This window comes from Cydia fagiglandana, chromosome Z, assembly GCF_963556715.1.
Source record: "Cydia fagiglandana chromosome Z, ilCydFagi1.1, whole genome shotgun sequence".
Classification (NCBI taxonomy): domain Eukaryota; kingdom Metazoa; phylum Arthropoda; class Insecta; order Lepidoptera; family Tortricidae; genus Cydia; species Cydia fagiglandana.
The window spans coordinates 13,710,306-13,726,840 of NC_085959.1; the positions used below are offsets into that span (position 1 = coordinate 13,710,306).

General features: G+C 37.0%; 2 protein-coding genes across 2 annotated transcripts in view; one reads left to right on the forward strand and one right to left on the reverse strand.

The window, feature by feature from the left end:
• LOC134678693 (uncharacterized) lies at positions 1 to 9,638 on the reverse strand. The gene is made up of 6 exons (XM_063537347.1): positions 9,556 to 9,638; positions 3,703 to 3,882; positions 3,482 to 3,547; positions 2,780 to 2,911; positions 1,022 to 1,095; positions 1 to 94 (listed from the first exon to the last, which is right to left on the reverse strand). The coding sequence occupies exons 1-6, from the start codon at positions 9,586 to 9,588 to the stop codon at positions 1 to 3; spliced, it is 579 nt and encodes a 192-aa protein (XP_063393417.1). The 5' UTR covers positions 9,589 to 9,638.
• The window catches only part of LOC134678674 (serine/threonine-protein kinase OSR1-like), a 26,178-nt gene continuing 14,518 nt past the window's right edge, over positions 4,876 to 16,535 (forward strand). Inside the window, exons 1-4 of the mRNA XM_063537323.1 lie at positions 4,876 to 4,958; positions 8,688 to 8,792; positions 11,216 to 11,267; positions 16,151 to 16,343. Of these exons, the coding sequence (XP_063393393.1) occupies positions 4,942 to 4,958; positions 8,688 to 8,792; positions 11,216 to 11,267; positions 16,151 to 16,343 (367 nt within the window). The 5' untranslated portion in view covers positions 4,876 to 4,941. The remainder of the gene's footprint in view (positions 4,959 to 8,687; positions 8,793 to 11,215; positions 11,268 to 16,150; positions 16,344 to 16,535) is intronic.

Below are 16,535 nucleotides of genomic sequence, written 5' to 3' on the forward strand. Positions count from 1 at the left end.
TCAAATGTGTAGAGATATGTCGCCGAGCTTCTGATTGGACCACAGACATTCGCACCCGGCTGGGATGATAAGAGTTCTCGTCTCCCAACAATCACTGAAACAGTACATTTTTATATTAAGAGGAGGCAAACGCTAATTATGTTTTTACACGTTATAATCAAGGGATAATGTCAATGAATTTTCACACTGAAACTAGACTGTATTTGCAAGGGCAGAGGGGCTACCGCGAAAACAGAAATTCGCAAATTGCGGGGATCTTTCTCTTTTCCTCCAATGAAGGCGTTATTAGAGTGACAGAGAAAAATGCCGGCAATATGCGAACTTCGATTTTCGCGGTTATAGCCCTGATTCCACCACAACTTCATAAAAACATATCAACAAAAACCAGAAAAACATATCAAATTTTTATTTATATTCAGTTACCGTTACCCTGCATAAGTACCATAGCACTATATGTACCTTACCTTTTTTTACCTTTATATACCTTTAAGGTTGACTCACGCTAGACCGGACCAGGGCCGGGCCGGAGCATCCGGCGCGCCTTTTACTATTGAAAGCACCACGTGATCACCGATCAGCCGTCATAGAAAATGACATGTCGGACGCCTCGGCCCGGACACGGCCCAGTCTAGCGTGAGTCATCATTAATTTTACTAAAACAACCAGTGACATAGCTGAGGACGCTGACGAGCAAAATTATAACTTTTTGAATTTTAGGACTAGCTTGTCGCAGAGTTAGTATTTTAAGTGCTTATTTCATTTTTCGATTGTCGTTTTATAATTTTCCACACATGTGTAAAGGTTACAACCTTTGCCCTCAACGTTTATTATCGTAGTTATAGCCCCACTTTCGCCTATGTTTTCTACCTATTCACCTATTTATTGATTAGGTTCTTACTTATTGTCCTAAACGGGTTCGGGAATATCCACCAATATATTTATCGGTACCCCTTTTTGTATAGGTAACTCGGGTTACTGAAGCCATATTCGTAATCAGATCAGAATACATGAAAATAGTCACCTTGTATATCGTCTCCTGGTTAAATGAATAGTTTTATTCCATTGCACACAAGACAAGCCGAGACTAGAACATATCTGGAACAATTAATACAGTACACAAATAGATATTAACTATTGTTTGTAAACTATGCTAGCACAAATTCGTCTAAATACCTAAATCATAACCGAAATGTTCTCTAGTACATAGGTAATATTATTTATTTTTAACGTAAAAAAGAACAACAGAGCAAAGTACGACTTTTTTCTTAGGGGTCATCCATTAATTACGTCACACGTTTAGGGGGAGGGAGGGGGTCAAGAAAATGTGACATATTGTGACATGGGGGAGGGGGGAGACACAAACTTTGTGACGTCACTTTAACTTCATCAGTAACCGAAAATTTATTTAAATTATTTAGTTCGCTGTACATTTAAATAACAAGTTTTTAAAACGAAAATAGTTTTTAATCGTTTAATTTTCTTTCCTAAGCAGTTTTGGGTTATAAAATTACTAATATTTATATCGTCAAAAATATTTTGATAAAATATTAATAATACTTAGGTACTTACTTAATTCGATTTGGCGATTTCGTAGAAAAAATGTGACGTCACACTAGGGGGGAGGGGTTTGCCAAATGTGACCAAGTGTAACAAGGGGGGGGGGGAGGGGTCAAAAAACCTAGAAATTGGTGTGACGTAGGTAATTAATGGATGACCAAGATGTTAGATCAAGAAAAGTCTGTAGCGATTTTCATCATTTTGATAGCCCACGCAGTGCAAGTGTTATTTAATACGTCACAATTTCATGGATGTTTGGCGTTTAAAATAACTCTTGCACTGCGTGGAGTATCAAAACCACTGCAGACTTTTCTAAGGGTCTAACTCTCAGGTCTAACTCTCTTATAATTATTAATGGAAACAGTAGATAGTAAAGGTCGCGGGTTCAAACCCCGGCTCGTACCAACGAGTGTTTCGGAACTTATATACGAAAAATCATTTGATATTTACCAGTCGCTTTTCGGTGAAGGAAACATCGTGAGGAAACCCGACTAATTCCAATAAGGCCTAGTTTCCGCTCTGTGTTGGAAGGTCAGATAACAGTCGCTTTCGTAAAAACTAGTGCCTACGTCAATTCTTGGCATTGGTTGTCAAGCGGACCCCAGGCTCCCAAGAGCCGTGGCAAAAATGCCGGGATAACGTGAGGAAGACTGATGACTCCACTGTCTCTCACACTCATTGCTGAGTTTTGCGGGGCTATGCATTGGCATATACACGGTGTAACATGAGTAAACCGGATAATTTTAACAGCGTATTCCTGATCATATTTAGAGACAAAAATGTCCTATAAACTTTTTTGATTTTCGCCTAGTTTCAGAGATATTATTAATTAAAAAAAAAACAAGTTTTTATTGTTACATAGTGTAAAAGGCCTTCTTGATGGTGATGTTGCTGCTATGGGACGTAGTCTAAATATCCTTATTGATAGATGTCAAAAAGTGACAAGTAATAACACTGTAAAAAGTAGGTTCTACGAAAAAAAAATTAAAATCAATTTTAAGTGACAAGTTTGCCAATAACATTTATTCTTTATGTACAAATACACTCAATAAATTGAAAAAACAAAACAAAAAAAAATTGACCTAAACTCATATTACATTTTTTACTTCCTTTGACCTCAGAAATGCGTGGTTAAAATTATTCGGTTTACTCATGTTGCACCGTGTATATATTTATTAAATAAATACATAAGAAGAGAGTAGATAGTATAGGAGAATGTTACTTCATTGGAGACGTTGCCGCCTTCCCCTGACGCAACACACCGAACCTCCTCATAATAAGCGGGCCGGTATTCGTACTCGGTGGTACTGAGTTTCCGGATCTTTCTTTCCAAATGGCACAGAGGTGAATGTTTCTATAACAAAAATACAAAAATAAGAACCTGCTGACGCAACTACGGAGCTATTTATAACTTGAAGGATCAGAGTAGGTATTATTTAAAATATTTTGACACTTGTTAAGAATGTTTTTTTTACCTAGTAGGTATTACTTAAGTACATGTTACATTTGTATTGTAACTAATTGGTTATAAAATAATATAATGAATATCGAATAAAAAATTACCTACTAATCGGTAAAGTCGAAGCATTTTCGTGGTAGCGTAGTTGAGTTACTAATTCAAGATACTTAATTTTACTTATTAATTAACCATGACCCTTGACAATTGCCAGTGCCGTTATTTTAATACTCGATTTCGCAGCCACAAACATGCTATGAACATATGTACAATCATAACTGTTCTATGTAACAAGGGAATACTTAGTAGGTACCTATATCAAAACAATAATGATAATGGAAGTAAGTATAACCAACTATGTAGTACCTATGTATTTTTTAATACGTTAGGACTACTATAAGTATATACTTGTGCAATGCATAGGTACCTACTATTTAGATACTTGTAAATTTTTTAGTAGGTACATACTTGAAAAAGTTGACGCGAGTTCCTTTCACGGCCATCCTGTATGGTCTCCGTGTATTCCGGCAGGACCTGTCAATACAACACGATGCGTAAACCAACTCTAATCACTCACTAGGTAACTGAAATTATCCTAGCTTTATAATTCGGAAAATGGTGTTCTATTGATATTAGGTCTATGAGATATTATAATATAATTGATAAGTAAAAGTAAGCGTTTTATTAACCTCCCCACATTCAGTGTCCTGCTGGTACCGCTGTTCTACCTTATGCCGATTATACTCCAGCTGGCCCAGCACAGAGTTGAGCACCTTCTCGGCGTTGGGTATGGCCAGGATATGCTCGGCCAGGCCCCGCGCTTCTTCGGGACCCGTGAGTGACGATGCCCAGCATAACGTCCAGACTGCCTGTGGCAAATAATAGCATTCTACATTTAAATATCGGCCCTAATTACAAAAAAAAAACTGATTTGCAAGACCGAAGTGATCCCAGTGTTCCGTAAACAAAGTTTTGTACGGAACACTAAAAATATGCTCAATATCGTAACTTTCCATTAATATTTTAGATCATTTTGTTATTCGATATGGCTTAATTTAGATATTTTATTACGCAAATTAATTTACTGCAGACGTATTGAATATTGTCATAACATAACTATGACGAAACATAAACTGCACTCATCTCTCGATCTTATATGGCGAACACCTACAGTTTTTTTTAATCTATTCTTAAATGTTAAGTAGGTTATTCAGATTCAGTGTTGAAACATAACTGTATTTCAGATGCAATTCAGCAGACAACTGAAGCAATCAGTCTGTATCGGATCTTGGCTCATTTAAATGGGTTTGGTTACGTGGAGATTTAGGAACCAGGACACATCATCAAAATTGAGTCACAGGGAATTCATTAAATAGGAACACAGGGTCCGCCCACGTTCAGTCGCCCGCCGAGGTACTTACATTACAGTATAGAACATTGCCGCAGCTTTGTGGTCGAAGTCTTCATTAATTTAGTTTTTTTTTATACTGACCCATACATATTATCCTAGACTCAAACAAAAGAAAAAATTATGGCCACTAAACTGTCCATTGTATTTATTGTACCTAATAGATTAATAATAAATAAATTAGAATAAACTTCATCATCGTAATAATCATTAAATTACAATCCCTTGATCCACATAAACATGTGCAGAGCAATTTAAATCCTGATATGAGAGTTCTGGACGATATCAGGAGTTAAACTAACATTCGCTGCATTATGACGCTCAATTGACGCTAACGAATCGTGATTGCCAATCCTTGTGGATCCCTGCTAGTCGGTTTGCATAGGTGAACGTGAAATAATACGTGTCTCTGGATATTATAAAAAAAACGATATTATAAAATAATGAATCGGATATATACGCTAATATATTCATTAGCGTTGTAGTGTGCAAGGAAGCGTGAATAAAAGGAACGCCAACAATGCTTTCGGATCTTAGGTAAATATTATTATTTTATTTTACTCATGATATACTCCTGTTTACACGGCGCTTTGCATTGAGCAATCTTTATATACAAAGGAATTTTGCGGGTGAATTATAGATTTTGTCTCTTTCATGAAATTCATTATTTGAATATTGCTTGGGAATGAGTAAAGCATTATATGACCGAGCTACAAACAGAATAGTTAATTATTATTTGGCAGTATTGGTAAATATGTATATTATTTTATTACACATGCATTAAACATTTGGCTAGGTTAGGTTTCTTTTCGACACTACATTGCAATCTCTTTCGTTTCAGAACGTGATCATAATTTAGATACCTAGGTTACGAGACAAGGTCTTACAGACTAATATTTGAAATAGTAGAATGTCTCAGACTTCATTTTAATATGTTACCTAACTTAAAATTGCGAACTCTACAACAAACATTAATGGAGCGCTGGTTGTCAAGTAAAAGGATATTAATAACATATTAAGGATGATTCACTTTGGGGCTATTCATAAATTACGTCATTTCTAATTAGGGGGGGTCTGGACATCGGATGATGGTATGACGTAGGAGGAAACGGGGTCATTCGAAGCATGATTTTTGAATGATTTTAGGGAGGGGTCAAAATTCGTCAAAAATTAATCGATGACGTAATTTATGGACAGCCCCTTTAGACCGGACCGTGTCCGGGCCGGAACTTCCGGCGCTTATGACTTTTCTATGACTTGACAGGTGATCACGTGATGCTTTTCATAGAAAACGATGCGCCGGAAGTTAAGGCCTGGACACGGCCCGGTCTAACTTTATTAAGTTTGTAAAATAAACTCATTTGATTGGAGTAATACAAACATAGACTAAAGTTGAACGCATAGAGTACCCTAAAGCAGCAGTCGGCAACCTTTTAGCAGCCAAGGGCCACATAGTAGTTAACGGAGGTGACGCGGGCCGTACTTTGTTAATATTTATGACTTTATGAGACATTGTCAAAATAGCCAAGGCGGCACTCGGCCCACAAGTGACAGGTTCACGAGCCGCATGCGGCCCGCGGGCCGCAGGTTGCCGACCGCTGCCCTACAGGATGACTCACGTTAGACCGGGCCGTGTCCTGGCCGGAGCTTCCGGCACATCGTTTATCGTTTTCTATAAGTGTAAATGCCTTCTTCAATTGTCTATGCTTTTTGGATCGACAGTTCAAAAATGAGAGAGGGCAATAATATATATTTAGACAAATACTAGCTATTCTTTTTAACCACATTTACTTGGGTCCCCTACACCCATAATATGGTGGAAAGATTGGCGGGCTATGGATGAGGTCTTGGTGGCTCAGATGGCAGAGCGCTGGAGTATCGATCCAGAGGCCGTGAGTTCACTTCTCACACAAGACGATAATTTTTACGTAAAAAAAAAAACAATTTTAAACATTAAATTACCTAGTCAGGTAGGTATAAAACGGTGTTTATATGGAAGTGCTCCATAGTGTACCTAAATATGATTGTTTTATTATTATTTACTTTAGTCTCTCTTTTATAAATCAGTCATGGCCGATGGGTCCCTGGGTCTCTGAAATATTAAGCTCACAAAAAAAAACCGGCAAAGTGCAAGTCAGACTCTCAGACTCACCAAGGGTTCCGTACTTTAACTTTATTTTATTTAAAAAGTAGGTAGGTATACAAATTTATAGTTTTCAGTTTTTCCCCTGTAGGTAGGTACAGGTACGCTCTGGCTCAACGGGAAGTATAATTATACCTACCCTACACATTTTGATTCCCTTGAGAGTGTCAAAATACCTATACGTTTTTTGCGGCATATAAACGGTCGTATCTTTTTTTTACATAAACTTACAAATTTCATTTTTTTTTATATATGGTTTTCATTTCAACTCAATAGGTTTAGGCACTCCCGAGAGGGTCTTGACTAAGCTCGTATACTAGGTTTCCGTTTTTGCGTTTTGGGGTACGGAACCCTAAAATCATCCTGTTTTGCTTAGGGCAATAAATATTGAGCTGTGAATCAGGACCCCTATTCGACAAGCGACGTTTGACTATCGTGTTGATCTCCCGTTGATGTGGGAAAAATCATAAGTTCTCGAATACGTACAATGTCAAAATTTGACATTAACAATCCACAGTTAGGGTGACAAGCAAACCAAACCGAACCACCCTTAGTTTAGAGTGGAGTTTTGGTTGTACCAAATGATATTATCCACCGTTGATGGAATCAACACTCAGTATGCAAAAAAATCAACTGTTGATTTGACGTGGATGCGAAATCTGACAGTTGTACATGTCGAATTTGGCCCCAGATCGGAGGTAATTGTCGTCGCCTTGGCGCATCCTGTGGTAAGTACTAAGGTCCTGCGTCAGCTAAATATAGAACACATTGACGCATGCAAAACGTGGGTACGTAGGGACCTTTGACGACCGGTCTGGCCTAGTGGGTAGCGACCCTGCCTGCGAAGCCGATGGTCCTGGGTTCGAATCCCAGTAAGGGGATTTATTTCTGTGATGACACAAATATTTGTTCCTGAGTCATGGTTGCTTTCTATGTATTTAAGTATTTGTCTGTGTACCCACAACACAAGCCTTCTTGAGCTTACTGTGGGACTTAGTCAATCTGTGTAAGAATGTCCTATAATATTAATTTATTTATTATTTATACATAACAAGATGTAGAAATTAAAATGAGAGTTGACAATAACTTAATAAGATATGTATTTTTAATTTTTAGTTACCTATTTTAAGTATTGTAGTTAGTTTTAGTTTTATATTCCCTGTGTCTTATAATGAAACAAAGATTTCTTCTTAAAAATAACTAAATAAATTTGAGGAAATTATACATAGATTTACGAGAATTAGTTTCTTTGAAATATGTCCATGGGGTCCCAGCGCGTACAAGTTTAAAACTTACAATTTGATTTGTTACAAATATTTTTGCGTTACCCTACCAGGGTCTATGTGCCTGTATCCTGTATGTTACTATGTAGTTTACTCATATCATGCGTGGCGCTTTGCCACAGGTAGCTAAAAGTACATCCGTTCGACCCCAAATTTGGGGTTTGCCATAAGGCGCGCGTGGCGCTGTCGCCACCTAGCGGCTATATCTGTGCTGATCATGACAGACGCGTTTTGTTAGAGAGTGAGTCTTCTGTACCACTATTTATTCTGTGCTCATATTATGTACTATTATTTATTCTGTGCTCATATGTAATCAATTCATCATAGACTAGGAATCCTCTAGACCGAGTTTAGAGCAATTATTTCATGCAACCGATGATGCCAAAAATGCGGGGGTGCGCAGGACGAGGTGAGCGAAGCATGACATGACTTAAAGTAAATTAAGAGTAGGTAACAATTATATAGGACTAATCAATTTAATATATTTTATGGACAGTAAATTCAAATATACTGTAGTAGCACTTTTCGACTTTTAACTTTTTAGGTTTGTTGTTGTTGAAAATAGCAAATTGGTTGTATGATGTTTTTAAATGAGCGGGAATTTTATTGTAAATTTTAATAGCCCTGTAATAGGGGCCATTTTTGTAGATCTCTATTTTCGGCTCCGGAAGTTCTAAATACTGTTTGCGTATATCAATAATTTTGTATTTTAATAATTTAAATTAAACATTAAAGTGTGTAAAATTGATGAGTGTAAAGACTGTCCACTGTCCTCTGATTATTGCCAATACATGGAAGTTGTTTCTTTAAATAAAATGTTTATTTTTTTGTTTTTTTCAGTAGGGCACGAGGGGTGGAGGTGCGCAGGCGTCACCGCGGCTACTTCAAAATGGAGCCAGTCTTGGAAAACGAGCAACTTTTTAAAAATACTCACTTTGGAGACAGGTTAATTATTTATGTTAATAATGTTCTTCAATGATCTATTTCTTATGATACCACTGTGACCATGAGTATCTATTACAGTTCTTCAGACCTAACTCTGCACAGACATTGAAGTGGCAAAGTGTGGAAAGTCATTATATTTAAATCTCATCATAAATATTATCTAGAACGAAATAGTGGGTGGGTTCTCGAGTTCCCGCCCATTAAAAAAAAAATATATACCAACCTAAACCTTTTCATTTTTCATTTTTTCTGAAGGCTCATTGTTTCTCTATGAAGCGGGTGAAGCGAGAGGAATTTTCTTGTCAATCAACTTTCCAAGCAGGTTATTTTTTATAACATTTTACATTAGCAACGAAATCCTGGTTCTAAATGGATTTGTTGTATACTTTCCATTCTGATATTTAGGTAACTCAACCTTTTACCTAAATAGGTTTTTGACTAGGTACTAAAATATTTTTGAGGGTACATAGGTACATACCTATGTACCCTCAAAAATATTTTAGGATTTACTCATGTAGGGTTTACTCGGGTAATTCCGAATGTCAAAAACTGTCGGATAATTCCGAAAAGAGACTTTTATTATGATGGAATTAAGGGTGATTTTCATCTGAATTTTGGGATTATCCGACATTCGGTATTACCCGAATACACCTTAGGTACATTTAACTTTTCTCGTATTCAAAATGAAAAGTAACAAGTAGAGTATGGATGATTACAAATAAACAAAAAGATTTTTCGATAATAAGCAAACAATTTAACTTACTTTCAACAACAATATGTAAACTGCTGTAGACATGTCGAAGCTAAACTTATTAAATGAAACTTTCAGTGTGGACTAGTTTAGGTTGCCGTTATGAATGGCCGGGACCCGCCGGGACGCCTTTTTATATAACCAAGCATTATCGAAGATCCGTAATACAGTCCGAGTGTTTTCATTAATATAGGAATTAATCCATGCGTTGGTCATAGTATGGATAAGTCTCCAGTATTCAGCAAAGCACTATACAGAAATTATATTGTTATATTGACAGGGTCCTCTAAATGAACTTTTCCGGCTTATTCGTTCCGTAGATTAAAAGCCTACGGGCGGAGTTATTTTTGTAATGAATAATAATTTAATACCACCGCCCCATGTATTGTTCTCAAGAGAGGCAAAGTATTTAACTGCATGCATTAGTTATTATCAGCGTAGGAGAGAAAGATAAAAAAGCACGGTACGAATAAGTACCTATAGGTACTTATAGGTACTAACTTTGCTGACAAGTAAAATACTAGCTGTAAAAGTTAATTGTACGGTAAAGCGAAGACACAACTCAAAGACATTGGTAAATAAATAGTATAAAAATGTTGTCACATGATTGATTAGTGTTTTGCGTTTTTAGAGTTTTTACCATGCAGTCTGTCGTGCTAGGTACCTACTTGTGGTCCCTTATCACTCTTATCAGGTAAGTATACTCGCCAAATCTTCTTGTTTGTTACCTTCCGTGATTCTTCTCACTTGATGGTCTCATCGGAAGATCAGCGCTGGAAGCCACCAGCAACATGCTGAGATGGGGCCATTTCGTGGCACTTTAATCTTATTTTGTGTTTTCTTTTATACTATGTACTGTTCCGATTGTTTGTGCTTACGAATAAATCTATTCTATTCTATTCTATTCTATTCTAAATAATAAGCAAGACAAGTAGGTAAACAACAAATTTGCCCTCTTGTGTTTTGAAAACTACCTGTTTATAAAGGATTACTTATAAAAAAAAAGAAATATCCACTCTATGTTAACGTCGAGCAACAAGTTTAATTTCGCTTATTAGTCTACAGATTTAACAACGGCGGGATTAGCTCAGCGTTATCATGATAATTGTCCCCGACAATCCCGCTATCAATTGCCAACTCTTTAGATGCCATAAATAAAACTTATTGTGGTGTCAATTAACTAAATGAAATCAAAGCCAGCGTAAATGAAAAAAAAAAACAAAAGCAAAATCAGTTAATGAAACATGGATTACTTATATTAAAGGCGCGCTTAGGATTTGGTAGGTAATGTAAAAATGACATATTCAATTCAAAATTCAAAGATGCCTCATTTCATATTATTATATTTACAGATACAGTTATGTTAATTGGTACTTTCGCAGTTACAATAATAGCTATAAGGTCAATAAAGTAACTATATCTTCGGGATTTGAGATTTTGAGCTTTGTACCAATCAGTTCGGTTATTTAGCCCTTTACCGCAAACGAATAAGTCATATATGGTATAATATTCAACTCTATTAAAGTTAAAAAATATTACAAATATTTTTTATTACATGGCGTAGGCGTTTAGGCCATAGATGGTCTCATATTCTGTTCAATAATTCAGGCGCCTCTATTTCATAAACACTTCAATTACTTAAGTACCTAAATATAATCTCCTTTTATTTCAGGAGTGTCTGCGGAGAAGTTGTAACATCAGGGGTATATGGAGTATTCAGACAGGTAATTAGAGACTAGAGTAACACCAATTCAGGTACTTTAACATTTTAGCAAACGTATCTACGAGACAATGTTGGATCCTTTAGGCTTAGGTACCACTGAGGAAAATGGCCACAAAAAGCAGGTTCCTCAATCGATGCCTCATGATGATCAATACCTCCCAAGGACACCGACTTCAAGCATATCAGTTGCTAGCGCATATGAAAGGAATAATATTTTATTTTGTCCTTTATGAAGTCGGTTTTCCTTTTTTTTTTCATTTTAATTTTATTATTCCATTCTTCGTTTTTTGGTGTGAGAGACGTAAACAATTGAGAGACGTTTCAATGGCTTGAAGGTATCAAGATTTGAGTTCCCTCAATTCCTCATCGAACCGAGAACTGGACCTTGACACAAATAATTATATTTTAAAGAACCTTGCTTTCATAACAAACATAACGAAGAGGACAAATCGCCAAATAATGAAATACGCGTCAGTAATTGAGTTCTGGTCATCATTAAGCAGTTCCACATCTTCTTATGGCACTTTTTTGTACCTATGCATTCTGCGTGCTGCGTCAAAAAAAAGTAGCAGGTCATTAGGGTCTTTGAAAATAAATAAAAAATAACATTATCTAATTTAAAATCTTGAGCGTAGGAAGGGACTCAAAAGCGCACGTGTAAATAACTTTGATCCCGTGTTGTACCTACAAACAAAAACATTTTCATGTAAAATGTTGCCAAGACGAAACCATAAGGCTCGCACCTGTCAAAAAGTTATCAGGGCCTATTCGACATGTACAACTGTCAGATTTTGCGTCCCCTTCAATTCGACAGTTGAATGAATCGCATGTTATTCAAGTGCGGATAATAATCCTTTGGCACAGCCAATAATTCAACAAATATCAACTTTGTTTTATTACTACTTTAAGGTTTATAATGGTTTGGCCTGGTTGTCACCTAACTGTGGATTGCTAATGTCAAATTTTAACACAGGATTGTTTAGATTCAACGGAAGTTCAACATGATACGTCAAACGTCGCTTGTCGAATAAGGCCCCAGATCTCTTGTAGAGTCAAGGGCCCCTAGTCGACATGTTCTACTGTCAGATTTCGCGTCCACTTCAATTCAACAGTTGAATGAATCGCATCTTCATCAAGTGCGGATAATATCCTTTGGCACAACCAATAATTCAACAAATATCAACTTTGTTTTACTACTACTTTAAGGTTTATAATGGTTTGGTCTGGTTGTCACCTAACTATGGATTGCTAATGTCAAATTTTGACACAGGATTGTTCAGATTCAACGGAAGTTCAACACGATACGACAAACGTCGCTTGTCGAATAAGGCTCAAGCTATTAACTCTATAATCCCCAACGTCACAAACTCTACTTACGGTTTCGTCTTGGCAACATTTTACATAAAAATTGTATTGGTGGGATTAACACTTTTGGATATATAATCGCTCCGAAGGTTAGTAAAAGTACTTCGATGCCTCCCATCCCCCCATCCCCTTTTGAACCGGGCGAGATCAAATTTGTAAATGTTCCATATAAATAATAATAAAGCTTCTGTAAGTACCCCTTACATTTAATTAAACTCATTAAAGTGTCAAAAGGACCTCTACGTGTTGGCTTGGGCTCCGCGGACGGTTCATAAAGGTCCGGAACACTACATATTGTTCCGTGATGGGAAAGATATTTATATCTTTATAAAGCTTAATAAATACTTTCCTTAAAAAGTTGCGCGTTTGAGGTTAAGTGCGAAAAAAAATCTTGTAAGTGCATACATTGAATACTATCATAAACTAGACTTATTTTCCTTGTGTTTTGCTTGAAAAGAATTGTCATAACGATATGATTTAGCCAAGATTTTAAGGTTTTAGTAAGTGGGTAATTATTTCCCATTGTTTGTTCCTGAACGTACGATTTACAAAAAAATTGGTAGGTTTTATCAAGTGGGAAATTATTTCCCAGTGTTTGTTTTCCACCTAAATTTTAATTGGTTTCCGTAAATAAATAAAATATGCCCGTTTGCCTATTGCACAAAAAAATCTGTGCCTGTGTTTGTTTTCTTTTTTCTTTTATTTATTTCTTTGATTTTTGAAGATAACGTTAAAGGATCATACTTAAATTCCAAGCCAAGTCGGGGGGAGCTACTAACTATTAAAAAGTTCGTAACCGTATCGGACAATGGGAAATTATTTCCCACTTCATTCAAAATTTTGCTATTCCGTAACGGATAACGGGAAATTATTTCCCACCGCAAAATTCCCCTTTCCCCCCACTAAAATTCTTTTTATATATTTTTTCGTAATCTACGCACCCAAATTACCTAAAAACCATTCTTAGTTTTCAAAAATCTCATAAAAAGTGTTCCGTTTGATTAAGGGTTAACATTGTCAATAATCGTTTATTCAAAAGTTTGTGGTTGGGGTGTACTCCTAGACGATTTTGGCATAGCAGCACGGAATCTGAGTGCCTAGCCAACGTGCCGCAACGTAGCGTAGCGTAGGTAGAGGTAAACCAAGAAAATTATGCAGCGATTTTGATAGCCCACGCAGTGCAAGTGTTATTTTTACGTCATAATTTCATAGAAGTTTGAGTAGTAATTTTTTTCTATCACTCTTCCATATTAGTGCGGCAGAGACAGTTGGGTTTCGTTTGCTACGGAGCGTAAACGATTGGCACGTTGCCTAAGCACTCTGGTAAGTTGCCCTCAGTGCCCCGGCCATCTAAAATATCCACCTTCTATATAGATATATTCGTTCGATTTGTAGCTGGCCCCGACGGCTAATACTTTGTCTATTTTTACATTTTTAACTAAATCCGCACGTGCTACTTACCTATACGCAAGACCCTATACGCATTACCTAAGACGTAAAAGGGTCTTTATTCTAATTGGCACCTGAGAAGGCTGAGAACGGACTAGTCCAACGCTCTAAAAACCAGAGCGGCTACCGCGAAAACCGAAATTCGCAAATTGCGGGGATCTTTCTCTTGTACTCAAACGGAAGCGTAATTAGAGTGACAGAGAAAAATGCCCGCAATTTACGAACTTCGATTTTCTCGGTTATAGCCCAGTGTACGTGCTCTCCGATAATACGCCTTTGGTTACGCAAATACGCATCTCGATGACACATTTTAGACTGGTTCTGTAGCGTTCGACTCGCCGGTACTTAGTAACCGTAGAGGGACCAAACACGGCCTCGCAAAATATATTTCCATTAGTTCATTTTGAATCTTATTGATATTCCCATAGGAGTTGTAATTCAATATTCGGTTAAACTGACCGAACGATTTTTTAGGGTTCCGTAGCCAAATGGCAAAAAACGGAACCCTTATAGATTCGTCATGTCTGTCTGTCTGTCCGTCCGTATGTCACAGCAACTATTTTCCGAAACTATAAGAACTATACTGTTGAAACTTGGTAAGTAGATTATTAATATTTTCACACAAAAATGGAAAAAATACAATTAATTTTGGGGATCCCCCATACTTAGAACGAAACTTAAATTTTTTTTTCATCAAACCCATACGTGTGGGGTATCTATGGATAGGTCTTCAAAAATGATATTGAGGTTTCTAATATCATTTTTTTTCTAAACTGAGTAGTTTGCGCGAGAGACACTTCCAAAGTGGTAAAATGTATCCCCCCCCCCCCCCCCTGTAACTTCTAAAATAAGAGAATGATAAAACAAAAAAATATATATGATATATATTACCATACAAACTTCCACCGAAAATCAAACCAATTTTCGGTGGAAGTTTGTATGGTAATGTATATATATATTTTTCTAGTAAGTAGTTTTTTTTTATCGTCATAAATCGTAAACCGCAATTTTATTATGTTACTTGCTGCTACGGAACCCTTCATGGGCGAGTCCGACTCGCACTTGGCCGCTTTTTTATGTAGGTTTTACTTAACAGTAGACAAATGATTAGCCGCTCGGGGCCGGCTAAAAATCGAAATCCTATGTAGATGTCGATAGTCCTTGTTCAAAATTGCATGGCGTATCAAAAAAAGTTGAACGAAAGGGCTTTCTTTGTCCTAGATAATACTAATGCCTAACCAGAAATGTAATTATGATCACGCGCCATGTTGCGGAATTTCACTGGAACTATTTTTTTCATACTATACTGAACTGTCAGGCTATACATGAGAAGAAACAGCGCGCAGCGCCCTCTTGGCAATGATCATATACAGGGTGTTACTGACCATCGGGCTTTAAATCCAGGGCTCGATTCTACTCGCTAAACTGAGCTACTTTTATTATGGCACCAACCCCGAAATCCCGATTTTTTTACTCTTTCATACAGTTTGGCTGAATCAGATATCGACGTTTTCTATGGAAAAGCCAAAAAAAATTCCCCGATTTTAGGGTTGGTCCCATAGCAAAAGTAGCTCAGTTTAGCGAGTAAAATCAAGCCCTGGAATTAAAGCCCCATGGTCAGACACATACTGTATGGTCAGGCTTTACAAGGGCTTTACTTTACATATATCTCGCCATACATGTAAATTAAACTTGTTAAGGTCAGTCCCGACGGGACAATCAATTAGACAATTTGAGCAGAAATTAAATTGGCGTCATCGTCAATCTCATTTTGGGTGCAGAGGGCCTACCGCAAACCACGTTCGACGTGTTGCCTCTTTGTCGCACTTGGCACTCTGTCGTCCTCACCACACTTCGGGCAACACCGACCAAACACCGGCTTCGAAAGCCACCACACAATTACATTGACAATTTAATCAAATTGTGGGAAAAATGGTCCCGTCTGCACTGATCTTAATGGAAAACGGTGCGTTTTTATTAAATTCGTACAGATGCCTATAAAATTATAAATGATTTCCTGAATTATATTGATAATTCTAAATAATAAGCATAATAATTACTAAATTTCAGAAATCATTTGGCTCGTGCGATCAGCACAATAATTCGTCGCTGTCACGCACACTGTCATCGTATGCGCGAGTTGCACGGCGCCTTTCTTCAACGAAATTTGGCACATTATTCAATCGCAAAATGGCGGCTAGTGCAAATAGCTCAAGTTTGTGGCCGAATAGTCAGGCTGACTATGAATTGCGAGACGTTATTGGTAAGCATTAATCAAAGAACCTGAGTAATAATGTTAATTTAAAATCTTTCAATTATCATATTGTTTCATAAATGCACAATTCTCTGTTGTCGGCAAGTGATCTCTCGAGCTGTCAAATGAGTCGAGTCCCATATGATTCAGAAACTTTTTTTGCTATTGTTATACTAGATTTCAATGACTTCATTACGTTCT